Raw genomic sequence first — 13643 nt, 5'->3', positions numbered from 1 at the left:
AGACGATATCTACAAAGACAGCTCTCTGATGATGCGGAGTGAGGCTATCTCATGGCCTCAGCACTAGATCATACCGCCCGGGCTTCAGAGCGATCCTCTTGCCCTTCTCCACAATAGTGCTCGGCTCCTTCTGCTGCCGAGTAACGTCGGCCTCGCTCTCATCGCCCGGCAGCAACAAATACCCAACCGTACTCGTCGGCACCGAGATCTTCATCCTGACCCCCCCACTCGGCTCATCCCTCCAATACTCGACCTCGATCCTGCCATACGGACACTCGACATCGCCCCTGACGTGCCCAAACTCCGACTTCAGCGGCGGCCGCACAGTCCACGTCCGATACGCCACCGCCTCGCACTTGACGCCCAGCACCGCCTCGTAGAACCACTCGTAGATGGTGCCCAGCATGTCGTGGCACTTGGAGCGACACGCGTCCTGCCAGAACTCGTTGAGCGTCGTCTCGCCGCGGCGGAGGAACCGCATGTAGCTCGGGTGCTCCTGCTGGCGCGCCATGTCGAGCACGATGTCCGGGCGGTCCACGTCTGCGAGCGTGTTCCACAGGTACTTGAGCCCGATCTCGCCGGCCTGGATGCGGTGCCCCGAGTCGGTGCAGCTGGCGAGGAAGGCGCGCTGGACGTCGGGAATGTGCGCGCTGGGCACGAGATGGAATTGCAGGGCAAAGGCTTGCGCGACCATGTTCCTGTCCTGTACGCCCGGCTCGTCGCGGGACGTGTAGAAGGCGTAGGGGTATTTCTGCTTGTCTGCGACGAGCAGGTGTGCGTTGTACGCGTCGTAGATGCGCTCGGCCCAGGCTTTGAAGCGCGCTTCTTGCTCCGGCTTGCCCAGCTCGGCCGCCATGCCCTGGATGTTGCGTAGGCAACGGTAGTAGATCGCCGTCTCAATGTTGGCCTGGTTGTTCCCGAACGCAATGTCGCGCCCCCAGTCGCCCAGGCCGTGCTCGATCAGCCCGCCGTCTCGCTCCTGCGTGGCAATGTACTCCATGTAGCGCACGCAGGGCTCGAAGAGCTTCTCGTAGACGTGCGTGGTGCCGTAGTAGAATCGCAGGATCTCCGGCAGCAGCGCAACGGCGCCGCCCCAGGTGATGGTGTCGTGCAGTGGCCCGCACATGTAGCGGATTTCGGGCGCCATGGTCGGGCACAGCCCGTTGGGCTCCTGCGCGTCGACAATGTCGGAGAGGATCTTGCTGTACAGCGACTCCATGTCCCGGATGTACTGCGTTGCAGGCGCAAGCAGGTGGGTTACTTCGAGCCAGCCAAACTTCTCGATCTGCGGGCAATCGGTGTGGTAGCTGAAGAGGTTGGAGACAAAGGACCAGTAGCACATGCTGAGCAGCTGGTTGCAGTCCTCTTTGTCTGTTGTCATGGTGCCTAGCCGACGGGCGGCAGAGGAGATGTGGCGGCTCTCGAGAGATATGATTGTTGGTAGGCCGTTGGGATTATCCGACTCGATGGCTGCACCCTCAATCTGGATGTAGCGTGCGGCTGTGAAGCAGAAGTCGGGCTCCCAGGTCTCGACGCCGGTGCCCGCGAGCGTGAATTTGCAGAACACATCAGTCTCGAAGGCTTTGAACAGAGGGTCTGGCATGAGGACTTTGCCATCCTCGCCAATCGTCTCCGAGAAGCGCACGATGACCTCAGAGCCCGCAGGGCCTGAAACTTGCACCTTAACCATGGTGGTCATGTTCTGACCGAAGTCGAAGGCGACAACACCGGGCTCAAGTGTCTTCTGTGTCTTGGGCGTGTACGTCTCGTGCAGAACCACCGGGGGCTGGTTCTGGTACTTCAGCTTGCCCCTTGGGCCTGTGACTGGCGTGGCCTTCTTCCATTGCACATCTTCCTGGAATCCTGGTGCATCCCAGCCGTGTGGATAAGCACGAAGGTCCTTGGTCTCGGATGAGTAGATGTTCGCAAGTGTCGTTGCGCTCTTGCGTAGGCTCCAGTCAGGGCCAGTAGTAATGGTCTCGCGACTGCCGTCTTCGTAGAAGAGGTGCAGCTCAGCGAAGAAGCACAGCTCATTGCCATATCGGACATAGGTGTTGTCTTCGTAACAAGGCCAGAAGAAGCGATCATCTCCTTGATCGCCAGCATAGAAGCCGTTGCCAATGTGAGCACCGAGCACGTTCTCACCCTGCTTCAGGATGCCCGAAACGTCGTAAGCAGTGAACTGGACCGTGCGGTGGTAATTGGTCCAACCGGGATCGAGCTTGTGGCCATTTGCCGCCGAGGGGTCGCCATTACAGACGAAATTGAAGTGGCCCAGGCCACTGGCGAGCACGATGGCACGAGACGGCTGTCGGTCTAGATGGATTGCCTTGCGCACGTAGATGGGCTTATCACCATTGTCGCCGATCCATACTCCTTTCCATCGATTGGCCTCATCTTCGAACCAGGTCCGGAAGATCAGGCTGGTGTGAGGCATGTAGGTTTGGTTCATGCTGTAGGGAGGGAGCAAGCCACTCGACCTTGGATATGCGGTGAAGAACTCATTGGTGGCGCCTTGTGATGTGTTGCCATCTTGGTCCCAGACAGTCACTCTCCAGTAGTGGAAGGATGCTGATTGGAAGCCGCCATCTGGTGCGCAAAGGACGTTACGCTGTTGGTTTCCCTCTACTTTGCAAGAATCCCAGCAGATGGCGTCGAAAGATTTCGTTGCCGATATCTCAACACGGTATGCTGTTTGCCGAGCATCGGCAAAGTCTGATTGCAAGACCCAAAAGACGCGTATCTTGTCGGTGTCGATCCCAAGGGTCTCGTGGAAGGCGTGAATGCCACAACGCGTGATCTGGAACGCCATGATGCTTGTGCAGGACTGAATCCAACGAATATCCAATCGGTGTGGTAAGTGGACAAGTTCGATCTCGACGATGGCAAGATACTGAGGCTTGTCGGGATTGCGCACTAGTAACCCATCGCAAGCTGTATCGTGCTTTGCAGTTCAGTGAGCCGACCCGAGCAGGCTGGATTGCTAAAACTAGATCTGCTGCCGACAAGGTGGGTCTGCTGGGGTTCGGCAGTCGACGATGTGGATATTAGATGATAGAAAGCATCTTCTTAGCGTGTACGACTGCCGCCGCACCACGGAGAGCCGCAGCTTGGTCCGGGGCGACCTGCACCGAACACGACAAAGCGAAGGCTTGCCGAAGTTCTCCCTGACTAGAGTCTGACTCTGTGCGGGGAAGGATGCTGGAGTCTAGAGAACGGGCGGTGACGGTCTCCACTGCGGCGAATTAAATTCGCATGATCTAACCGCAAATGTTGACCCACGTTCTCTGGCCATGCAACGATCAGTCTGGCCGTCTTCATCAGTCGGTCATGTATAATCCGCTACCTGTTATTCAGAGATGGTGCCCCGAGGGATCGGAAGCAGATGTTGCTCCACGTGCACAAGCCCAGTCGGTCGGCGTGACTCAGTCCGGGGTAGAGAGTTAGGTCCTGATGATTCGCTGCGGTGGTGGTGCGGTATATAAACCTGAACGGTGTCTGTTGCCGACAAGAGCACCGCCAGCTTTTTCTCTACGCAAACAAGATGGGTCTCGCCACTACCGTCTTCTCTGCGGTCTTTCTGGCTACTGGTGGCTTCTTGTTTGGTTATGATTCTGGTATCATCACCTCCACCATCGCTCTCGATACATTCAAAGAGTACTTCGCCAATCCCAATGACACCACAACCGGTGGCATCGTCTCCGCCTTTCAAGGCGGAGCTATTGCTGGCACCATCTTCAACATGCTTTTCGCGCACAAGCTGGGTCGTCGCTTGACCATTATGGTCGGAGCGCTCGTGTCGGTCTTCGGCAGCGCTCTCCAGGCTGGCGCAGTCAACATGGCTATGCTCATCGTCGGTCGCTTCATCGGTGGTGTTGCAGTCGGTCAACTCACGTCCACCATTCCCCTCTACGCCGCAGAGCTGTCGGAAGCCAGATCCCGCGGTGTGCTCTCCGGCCTCCTACAGTGGATGCTGAGTTGGGGTTTCTTCGTTGCTCAGTGGCTCGGCTATGGCTGTTCCTTCAACAACACACAATTCTCTTGTAAGTTGCTCCAAGCTCACATCAACGATCGCGAACTGACTTTCATCAGGGCGCTTTCCGCTTGCATTCCAGTGCTTCCCAGGTCTCATCCTTGTTTCTGGTATCTTCTTCCTCCAGGAGTCGCCACGCTGGCTGATGGAAAGGGACCGTCATGAGGAGGCCATGGCTTCGCTCCAGAAACTCCGCAGCGGCTACGATTCCGAGGTTATCGACCTCGAGTACCGGGAGATCCGCGACGTTATTGCGGCCGACAGGGCCCTTGGTAACATCACCGTATTCTCAATCCTTACCAAACCTTCATGGCGCAAGAGGCTGTTGCTCGGATGTGGAGTCCAGGCCTTCGGCCCTCTTTCAGGCATCAATGTCATTAACTACTACGGCCCTCGCATCTATAACATCCTTGGTATCTCGACTCGCGAGTCTCTTCTGATCATTGGCATTAGCGGAGCTCTGTCCATCGTCTGGTGTACAATCGGTCTTGCCATCTTGGACAAATTCGGTCGCATCAAGCCTCTGCTCATTTCTGCTGCTGGTCTTGCTGCAGCTCTCCTTGTCAACGCTGTACAGGGACAATACTTCAACCCCAGCAATGGTGCGCAATTGCGTAGTATGGTCGCCATGAACTTTGCATTCTCGTTCTTCTACACACCACTCGGTATCATTTCTTGGGTGTACCCCGCCGAGGTAAGCAGCAACGCACTCAGTCACACTAGAAATGTCTGCTAATACACTGATTCAGATCTTCCCTGTCGAAGTCCGCGCGCTCGGTAACGCTATCACAACCTTCACGAACTGGGTCGTCAACTTGATCTTCGCCCAATTCTCCCCTCAGGCGCTTAGCACGATCGAGTTCAAGTACTTCTACGTCTTCTTTGTCTTCAACGTCATCGCATTCTTCTGCTACTGGTTCTTCTTCCCCGAGACCAAGGGCAAGACCCTCGAGCAGATGGACGAGCTCTTCGGCGACCAGCTTGTACCCCACGCCATGCAAGATCCTGCTGCGGCAGCCGCGGCCATGGAGAAGGATGAGAAGCTGCACACTGAGATACGAGACGAGTCGCTTGTTGGAGCATGAGGCAGCTACAGCGACGTAGTCGTATACCTCGATGAGGTGTATGAACGGGGAATTCAGAGCCGTGTATGTGATCTGTAGTTGGCGTCGTGGTGATTGAACGAATCAACAATTGTTCGTAGCATCAAACTCACAAATATCGTGTAGCTTTGCTAGAAGGCTAATTCAATCGTTGCCGGCTCTACTGAAACATTCCACTTTTTTCCTGTTGTCGCTCCAATCTGCGACTTCGCCGTGTGTGTCGCATTCGGCACTTCTTACTTACATCACATACCTAGGTAGGTAAGTGTGAATCGTGATGCATACTCGGCAAGTCCCGAAGATGGCCCTTGAAGCCATCCCTTGGAGTTCGCGACCCAGCTGATGCAGATCGATGACGAATAGACGAGGAGCAAGCACTTGGCGGCAAGACTAATACCTTGGTTGCGTTCGCTTGCGGGAAACAAGCCGTGAATAGGGAGAACTTGCAGAGCGAATTGCATAACGAAGCGGAACGCGCCACCCGATCGTACTTTGACATGTACAATCACTTGCAGCCGGCAACATTACGACGAAATTACGGCCCGGCATGCGCTCCAAGTTTTTAGTCTACGAGTCCTTCAGTTTGGGTCCTATCGCCATTCAGACCCATGTCCAGATCTGATGAAAACCTGGAGCTTGCGAAGCGCCACGGTGCGGCACCATCACGAGCGGTTAACGCAGGCATTTAGAGGTCTGTTGGCAGTTTTGCTGCAAATAACGCGCGACGAGAGCAGAAAATTTGCGCAGAGTTTAAAGTTTCAAGACGGCTGTCATCAGACAGATTCATGCCATGATAAACCAGGTTGCTGCCAGTGACTCAGGTGTCAGAGCAAATTGTGGCAAACGTTGAAAGTGTCTGATGTGTATGCCACCGCAGTATAGTGTGCTCCCAAGACAAACAGATCACTACGGAGTACATGTTGAACGACTATGCTACGCGCCATCAGCCTAGAGGGCGTGGCCAGCTCGATTCGAACAGCCCGAATACCATTATACAGCTACCAGAAGTGTGAGCCCACCGCTCAGCGTCAGGAGTAACTCCTACTTGCTACAAACACGTTGGGACCTAGATATATACGAGCCAACGTGGTCACCCCCTGTACCTTCGTCCAGTTGTTCTCGTTGCGCGGTGTAATATAGAGCGGGTTCTGATCGCCCTATGTTCGGCTTAGCTCTTGCAGGTCCATCGAGGGCTTTCGGTACGACTAACTATTTACTTGCCGATATATGAGCAAGCGCAAATATATGCCGTTGAGGATTCAATATCAGCTTACCAACCTCATACAGAATTAGGTCTATGATCAAGCGACGCACTCCAGCAGCTTTAACCACCACTTCGGGTTGAGGAGCACCAATTTCGAGAAGCCAGACTCGTGCTGAGGGAGATCTGACTGACTGACCTGTAGTCAATCCTGGCCCGCTTCCTTCAGCGCAGAGAGCCTTGCGGTGTGTGGGGATACAAGATATCGGAATATTGCGCCCAATACGGTATCACGACAATCGAGACGTTGAGAGTCTACATTCAGCGCAATGATTGCCTGGTAAATCAAAGTACAGATGGCGACGGCTATCTTGGAAGCCACCCCGGAGGTAAACAGTGGAAAAGGATGAAAGGCAAACGATGACCAAAATGATATCTGGAGAAGGCAGTCGCAGCTTGTGAGTGATGTTCTATGGTATCGGACCCAGAAGTACTTGCAGCTATGTTCTCACGCACTGCTTCTGTATATAGCGCCATCGTTGCTGCCCTTGTACTATTTTCTTCAGCGCTTGCCCAGCAGCCATATTGTCATTGGGATGCTGCCTGCAAAGCTGCAGAGAATTTGATCGCTCCTTGGACTACTCGGGAGCTTGCGAGCAACATAGTCCGCGAGGGTGTCGCACCAAGATACCTACCGTTCACTGTCACCGATGGTAGGCCGGAGGCGTGTTATCACCACACACTGTACTGATTGTTCCCATAGGTCCTCTTGGCGTATCAGTTTGGTTCACACCATATATGCTTGCTGCCTCGTGGAACATATCCCTTGTCAAAGCATAGCACGGAGCTATGACCTTGGGGTTCCGCGACAAAGGCGTCGCGATGATGCTCGGTCCTACAACAGGACCGCTGGGAAGGAGTGTCTCCGAAGACAGAAGCTCCCATTCTTGACTCAATGGCAAGATGTTCGGCGCTGGTGTCAGAGATATCCTGCAGCGGCAAGCGCTACCTAGGCACGAACTTGATCTCCAATGCAGCAGCTTTTCAACCAGGACTTTGCCTTGCGAAAGAACAAGAGACCAACAGCACGGCATCTGGAAGCGCTGAGAATCGTACGTCGAGCACCATGGAAGATCATACACTGCACGATTTCTACCTGCGGTCATGGTTTATTGCTGTCAAAGAAGGCATGGGCTCCATTGTTTGTGTCATGAGACGAGTCAATAGCACAATCGGCTGCAGGAATGACCACATCCAGAACACAGTGTTGAAGGGCGAACTTTGCTTCAAAGATTGTGTTGTCCCGGGTGCAAGAGCGCCGGTAAATAGAACGAGGGGCATACCCAGCTACAACACTGCGCTTCCTCAGAAGACATCATCAAGGAGCACGCTCTCCGCATCGTCACAACACAGCTCAACCTCAATATACCACAGGAAGAGTATTCTAAAGTCGGAGAGGTTGGGGCTAAGATCATACGCAAGCCCTCGAGCCGTGCCTTTATCCGCAAGGCGGCTAGCGAGTCTACCATCTTCTCAAGAATGAGTGCAACACTCTACCGCCCAGGATTGTTACACAGGTCGCAGCCTTCGGCATCAAGATAGCAAATCTGGGCTTTGACGCACAACCATTGCTAATTTTGGTAATTTATTTGTGGGCTGCTGTGCTCAAGCGTCATTGTCCTGGTTGTCTTCAGGCAACTACCTAGGCGACACGTACGCCTTTCAATCGGCTCTGGCGGCGGCAGTGGCATAGCCCCAGTAGTGGGTTTTCCCGTGAATAACGCGCGCTGTGTCTTGTAGTCGTCAGCAACGTTTGAGGCGATGGCGTCGCTTCACCTGCGCGTTTGAGACCGCCTAAAAGAAAAAAGTCTTATCCGTGTCTTGTTTCCGCGCTCTCACCACTGACTTGTGGAGGTCATTGGTGGATTGAGAACCGCTGTTTCGACATGAGGTACCTGTCACGTTCGCCTCCGTTCGCCACGTCAGGTAGATTGACGTGTTGACATGTCCTTAAAGTTCGTACATGGTTGTACTTCGCTTGCCACTCTTCATTCGGCGATAGGACAACACCGTAGTTCGATTTTGACAGGGATTGTGCGTTGTTATCGAAACAAAGTTGTTGTGTTTGGTGGTGATGGTGAGGGCGGCACAATAAACGGCTCAGCGGGTTAACCACGATGGGGAGCATGTGACTAACGTGAGCTTCGGTGGCAGTTTTTGCGCTGCACGAGACGGTTTCGATTGTCACCTGAGATGGCAACAATGGGCGCGGCGTCATGGTCAGTCGATCGTAGTGCGGGTACCTGCAGCTGATGGTTAGCGAAGAACATGTTTAGTCAAGATCACACGGCAGCATGACTCAAGAGCCGACATTCAAGTTGATGATCGCTCCTGAGAAATTGGAGCAAAGTTAGAGCTTTCTTGGAGCGCAGCCAAACGCGGTATGTTTCAGACGCCGCGAATGACAATTCCCATAAATATTCTCCCCTCCTCCAATGAACACGATAGCATACCCTTGCAAGAACGTCTGTTTCGTTGGTGACGGTAAGTCGTTTCGATGCTGACCGTGCGATATGTGTATTATGAAGTGGCTCATTTGTATGCGATATAGTGAGGCTGAGGGCAACTTTTGTTGTGGGGGATCAATCGTGGCTGTCATTTATTCTAAACGCCGTGTAGCAATAACCTCTCCCAGATCGTTATGCGAAAGTCGTGATGGTCATATCCATACACATTGTGAGGTCTCCAAGACGCCGAGATGTTGACATGCTGAAACCCCGAGAAGCAAACAATTGAAAACCGGCAGCATCACTCAGTGGCCATTGTATCCGCCGTACTGATCATTCTGCTTGGGCTTCTTGAAGTGGTCTTCGGTCTTGCTGCCGAGCACGGCACCTGCTATGGCACCGAGAATGCCGTGGCCGCCCATCTTGTTACCACCAAAGTACCCGGCAGCGCCGCCACCGAGAGCACCCATCAGGCCTCGGTCTCCCTCTTGCTGCATAGCTGGGTCACTGGAGCCGTACTGCTGCTGTCCCGGCTGACTGTGAGGGTTCTGGCCCTGTGGGTACTGATCTTGGCCGTACGGACCCTGCTGGGGGAACTGGTTCTGAGGTTGCGAGCCGGGGTAGCCTCCCTCTTGGTGCTGGCCATATTGTCTGATAATGGTGTTAGATCCTGTCATCTTGAAACAATGATTTCCGTTATGCTTACCCTTGCTGTTGCTGATTGTAGTCACCGTGCGGACCTACTTGCTGCTGACCATGCTGGAAGCCACCCTGTGCAGGAGGACCGTACTGCGCGTTGTAACCTTGCTGTTCGCCATAACCCTGCTGGCCGTACTGCTGCTGAGGTTGCTGGTAACCTTGCTGCTGATAGCTTCCCTGGTCATAGCCACCTTGCTGAGGGTACGGGCTGTGGCCTTGAGGCGGATACTGCTGCTGCTGGCCGTAACCCTGGTTGTATTGATCGTAGCCAGACATGTTGATGTGTTTCAGGAACTAGGAACTTGTAGGTCGAAAGATGTTGTCTTAAAGTTGTGTGGCTTGTGAAGCGGGGTAGCTGGAGATGCGGGTGGTCGACGTAAGTCGTGATTTGAGTGGAAGCAAGAACGAATGAACAGGAACATCAATCGCCTTTATTCAATAAGCTCAGCTTCTTACTAACGCCACTCCGATCCGCTCTGATGACTTCACAAACCCGTTCCCACATGAGGGGCTGAGCAGCCAACGAATCTTCGAGTCCTACTCAGCCCTAAGCCACTCATAGCAAAGAACATCAGCTCGTCCGGTTCTGACGGCCTGTCCGGTCATAACATGGCCAAGCACAGGCACAGCCGCACGATCCGAACTGCTCAGCGCTCGCTTGCGCGTTCCCTAGTCTCCTTCCTTCGGCCGGGCTCAGAGACATGCGAGACCGCTGCTGACACCGACATCCTTCGCGGGACCCTCAGTTGCCCGTGAACATCGACTCCTCCTCCTCCTGCTCCTCCTCCTCAAATTGTTGTCTACAGAACGCTTGCGACTCTTGCGCAATGTCTGCGCTGCGCGTCGGCCGAGATGCGTCGCCACAAGTAGGTATCTAGCGCGGAGGCTTAGTGGAGCCGAGCCTCGAATCTTCGTTTACGAGTGTGACGCAGCCACACTCGTAGACCGCAGCCACACTCGTAAACGAGGTTGCGCCGACTCAACAACCTGCATAACAAAGTATTTCTCTGAGGCGCGCTTGCAATGAGATACATCTTATGCGGGGAACTGTTGGTGAGATATGCAACATCACGACAGCTCGAACGACCTCGTGTGGAGCCCAATCACGGCATAGCTTTCAGGGGTCTCAAGATGCCCCCTGTCGCGTCTGATCTGCGCCATGGTCCACCAAGCGTACGGGATGCAGATGTTGAAACGCGACCACCATGACTTGAGACAACTTCAAGACGAGCTGCCAGGACCTGCCCAATATGTTTGCTTCAGGTCAGGGCTCAAAAAACCCCTTTACAGCGAATTAGCTCTCTCTAGTTATTCGAAATTGCCATTTGGAGCCGTCAGGTTATTCGAAATTGCCATTTAGAGCCGTGGACGCAGCCAAATATGTCATTCTGTCACTAGGGGCTCGTTCACTTCTTGGGTCAACCCTCAAACCGACATGGGTTCAGAAGGGACCGAATGCTAGCGTCCTTCATGCACACTATCAAATGCACCCCTCGCGCTGTCGCATGAACGTGTCTCGTCCAGAGCGTTCGCCTGGCCTTTCGCTGCGTCTCCGCTGACTTGCCTTCCTTCTGTCACTCATTCCGCAGGCGGGCTTGTTGTTGTTAATACCACATCCATACTTTCGTTCACTTCAACATTCATTTCATACCACCCTGGTGGCGGTCCTAGCAGGCTCGGGCTTATACATTTTCTTTACCGGATCCAACCGTCTACATCTGGTCGACCTGCAGATGTTGTTTGGTGGAGCGATTAAGCGGCAGGAAGACTGAGAGGGGCCTACCCTATCGTGAATCGCGCAAAATGAACTCGCCGAAGCATCGCAGGTGGAACGACAAAGTGAAATATGTGGTGGTAGAGAGGGAAGGTGTGGTTGGAGGCGGGCAGCAGGACGAATTCAATGCGACACCGACACCCACCATTACTCAGATCCTGTCACGGTCGTACACGAAGAGACAGCAACCGACAACCACGGATGACGGGGTAGACAGCGACGACGACAACGGTGACTCTGGAACGACTACCATGACTGCCACAACATCAACTGAAACACCACCACCGGTATGATTGAATTGGAACGCATGATATACATGCAGAAGCTGACGAGAGTAGCTATTGATCACCATGACGCTACCCCAAGCCCAGGCTTCCGTTGGAGCGCTGGCAAACGACGACCCTACAGAAACTGTTGTTGTGTCGCTGCAGCCTCCGCCTCCTCCTCCAAAGCCTCTGTACGATGGCGGTGGTAGTGGGCGGATATCGCAGACGACAGAGCATCTCCTCATTGCTGCTGGTTCGATCGGTAAGTTAGAGGTCTTCTGCAATATTTTATGGCTACTGATTGTGGTTAGGTGCTACAATCATTGTCGTGATGCTTGTGTTGGCATTCTACACAATGCGCCGGCGAGGACTATCCTTCTTAGACGTGGTCAGGCAAGGCAAGAACCAAGTCACGCGCCGCGGTGGCCAAGGTTCAGGCAAGTACGATTGGGACAACAAAGAGAACGTCGAACAGAGGTACTCTGTAAGGAACGATGCGGTCTACCCTCCTCCGCCGGCGGCTAAGGGCTCTCAATCTGGTTCTCTTTCCTCGCAGACACGCGTGCAGCCTCTGGGTCGCAGCGATAGGTACGACAATATCACGTTTATCTCTGTATATCATGACTAATATCGCATAGCTTCCGCAGTGGTCCCTCCGACATGACTCAGCAGACGTTCTTGCTTGAAGACCCCCCATCACGAATGAACTCTCACAAGCGTGACAACAGTGCAACACCATCTTCGCCTTTCCTGGGAAACCAAAGCCTGCGGAACAGCGAATCAACACATAACACGAGATCCATAGACGATGAGGGTGAGTACTTGCAAGAACAGCAAACTGCGCCTCGACAACCGGCACCTCCATCATTCAAGCAGTTCATGTCAAACCGACCATCTATCTCGCAACGGCCTGGACTCGGGGGTATGAGCAGCAGATTTAGCTGGACTAACTCCCAAGCACCACAAACGCCACACGATCCCAATCGCGACACAATGAACCAGCCCCTGGGACGCGATAGCTTCATGACAAACCGATCCTCAGTACCTCGTTTCCGCACCATCAACTCGTGGGTCAACCAGCAGTCGACCCGGGTGGAGGAGCAGAAGCTTAGGGAACAGTACCGCATGACACAGAGCTCTGCGTACTCGGAGGATGTGAATGACGACGTGGTTCCAGAAATGCCTCCTGTGCCAAAGAACTACAAGCCAACAGGTGGTCTTGCAGGCAAAGACATCAAGCACCAGCGCCACCATACCAACACCTCAGTCGGCACTGCGCCGGTCTTCAGGCAGCACCCCGGCACAGAAGTTCGCTTCAGCACACACAGTACCGTATCCTCCGAGATCCTCGACATGGGCCGGAAGAACTCGGTGCTCAGGTGACAGTAGGCTACGGCATACCAACTTCCCTATCAGCTTTTTTTTGAGTACCCATCAGCATTTTAGCGCATCAAGGAGGACAATGATTCAGTCATGTGACTCGGGTATATGATGCTCCAATGGAACGATCGCACGCGGTTTGAATTTCTTGCTATACCATGTCTGCAAGCTTGTAACTATAGGTGTCGTTGTGCATACTGTTCTTGAATTAGCGAAAATATCTTATCTACCTAATGCTATTCCAACACCACCTGAACCTACGCCTCGCTCTTTGGCTCCCTGCTCTGTAAATTTTGAGACTAACTCCATTTCATGACCCTGCTAAGTGTCCCGCACCGAACCCTCTATATCGTACACCTTCGAGATCTGCGAACACAGCCGCATGGAACGACTGAGAGATGATATCCGCGGAGCACCAAAGTTCGACGTTCCCATCTTCTGCAAGGACTTGACCATGTCCGCGCTGCGCGCGCCAGTGGAGGACGCGCGCCTGAGAAGATTGCGCGGTACTTCTTCTTCGACGGTTGAGGTTTCAGATGGGTGTTTCGAAGAGAAGCGCTGGCATTTACGCTAATGATCAACATCGTACATCGGAATTGAAGGCTTGTCTTTCCGTTGCCGATCTCATTCATAACGTCTTAAGTTGCCGTCTTGTCTTGCACAGCAATGAGGTGGTGATT

General features: G+C 53.7%; 6 protein-coding genes across 6 annotated transcripts; 3 read left to right on the top strand and 3 right to left on the bottom strand.

Annotated features, from left to right (window-relative positions):
• Positions 1–49: 49 nt before the first annotated feature.
• M421DRAFT_674 (glycoside hydrolase family 78 protein) lies at positions 50–2812 on the bottom strand (the record flags this gene model as incomplete). The annotated part of the gene is made up of 1 exon (XM_033596397.1): positions 50–2812. One exon carries the CDS (start codon positions 2810–2812, stop codon positions 50–52), a length of 2763 nt encoding a protein of 920 aa, XP_033453493.1.
• A 732-nt stretch (positions 2813–3544) lies between these two features.
• M421DRAFT_52311 (general substrate transporter) lies at positions 3545–5118 on the top strand (the record flags this gene model as incomplete). The annotated part of the gene is made up of 3 exons (XM_033595008.1): positions 3545–4043; positions 4093–4727; positions 4783–5118. The coding sequence occupies 3 exons, from the start codon at positions 3545–3547 to the stop codon at positions 5116–5118; spliced, it is 1470 nt and encodes a 489-aa protein (XP_033453492.1).
• A 2174-nt stretch (positions 5119–7292) lies between these two features.
• On the top strand, positions 7293–7880 carry M421DRAFT_88503 (glycoside hydrolase family 3 protein; the record flags this gene model as incomplete). Its single annotated transcript, XM_033597668.1, has 1 exon — positions 7293–7880. The coding sequence occupies one exon, from the start codon at positions 7293–7295 to the stop codon at positions 7878–7880; it is 588 nt and encodes a 195-aa protein (XP_033453491.1).
• A 162-nt stretch (positions 7881–8042) lies between these two features.
• M421DRAFT_192518 (uncharacterized protein) lies at positions 8043–9202 on the bottom strand. Its single transcript, XM_033588013.1, has 3 exons — positions 8851–9202; positions 8178–8640; positions 8043–8130 (listed from the first exon to the last, which is right to left on the bottom strand). Exons 1-2 carry the CDS (start codon positions 8994–8996, stop codon positions 8253–8255), a joined length of 534 nt encoding a protein of 177 aa, XP_033453490.1. The 5' UTR covers positions 8997–9202; the 3' UTR covers positions 8043–8130; positions 8178–8252.
• M421DRAFT_415593 (uncharacterized protein) lies at positions 8724–9936 on the bottom strand. The gene is made up of 2 exons (XM_033590758.1): positions 9551–9936; positions 8724–9495 (listed from the first exon to the last, which is right to left on the bottom strand). Exons 1-2 carry the CDS (start codon positions 9817–9819, stop codon positions 9150–9152), a joined length of 615 nt encoding a protein of 204 aa, XP_033453489.1. The 5' UTR covers positions 9820–9936; the 3' UTR covers positions 8724–9149.
• A 1189-nt stretch (positions 9937–11125) lies between these two features.
• On the top strand, positions 11126–13218 carry M421DRAFT_192471 (uncharacterized protein). Its single transcript, XM_033588012.1, has 4 exons — positions 11126–11604; positions 11656–11845; positions 11895–12171; positions 12222–13218. Exons 1-4 carry the CDS (start codon positions 11347–11349, stop codon positions 12964–12966), a joined length of 1470 nt encoding a protein of 489 aa, XP_033453488.1. The 5' UTR covers positions 11126–11346; the 3' UTR covers positions 12967–13218.
• The last annotated feature ends 425 nt before the right edge of the window (positions 13219–13643 follow it).

Source organism: Didymella exigua, assembly GCF_010094145.1.
Source record: "Didymella exigua CBS 183.55 unplaced genomic scaffold M421scaffold_2, whole genome shotgun sequence".
Classification (NCBI taxonomy): domain Eukaryota; kingdom Fungi; phylum Ascomycota; class Dothideomycetes; order Pleosporales; family Didymellaceae; genus Didymella; species Didymella exigua.
The sequence above is the reverse complement of the archived record's forward strand: the minus strand, read 5'-3'. Positions and strand labels throughout refer to the sequence as shown.

Coding starts and splice junctions, on each gene's coding strand:
- M421DRAFT_415593 (XM_033590758.1), bottom strand. CDS start 9,819: ATGTCTGGCTACGATCAATACAACCAGGGTTACGGCCAGCAGCAGCAG. Junction 9,496..9,550: donor TACAATCAGCAACAGCAAGG/GTAAGCATAACG, acceptor CACCATTATCAG/ACAATATGGCCAGCACCAAG.
- M421DRAFT_192471 (XM_033588012.1), top strand. CDS start 11,347: ATGAACTCGCCGAAGCATCGCAGGTGGAACGACAAAGTGAAATATGTG. Junction 11,605..11,655: donor CAACTGAAACACCACCACCG/GTATGATTGAAT, acceptor TGACGAGAGTAG/CTATTGATCACCATGACGCT. Junction 12,172..12,221: donor CCTCTGGGTCGCAGCGATAG/GTACGACAATAT, acceptor AATATCGCATAG/CTTCCGCAGTGGTCCCTCCG.
- M421DRAFT_192518 (XM_033588013.1), bottom strand. CDS start 8,996: ATGACAGCCACGATTGATCCCCCACAACAAAAGTTGCCCTCAGCCTCA. Junction 8,641..8,850: donor AAACAGACGTTCTTGCAAGG/GTATGCTATCGT, acceptor CATCAGCTGCAG/GTACCCGCACTACGATCGAC.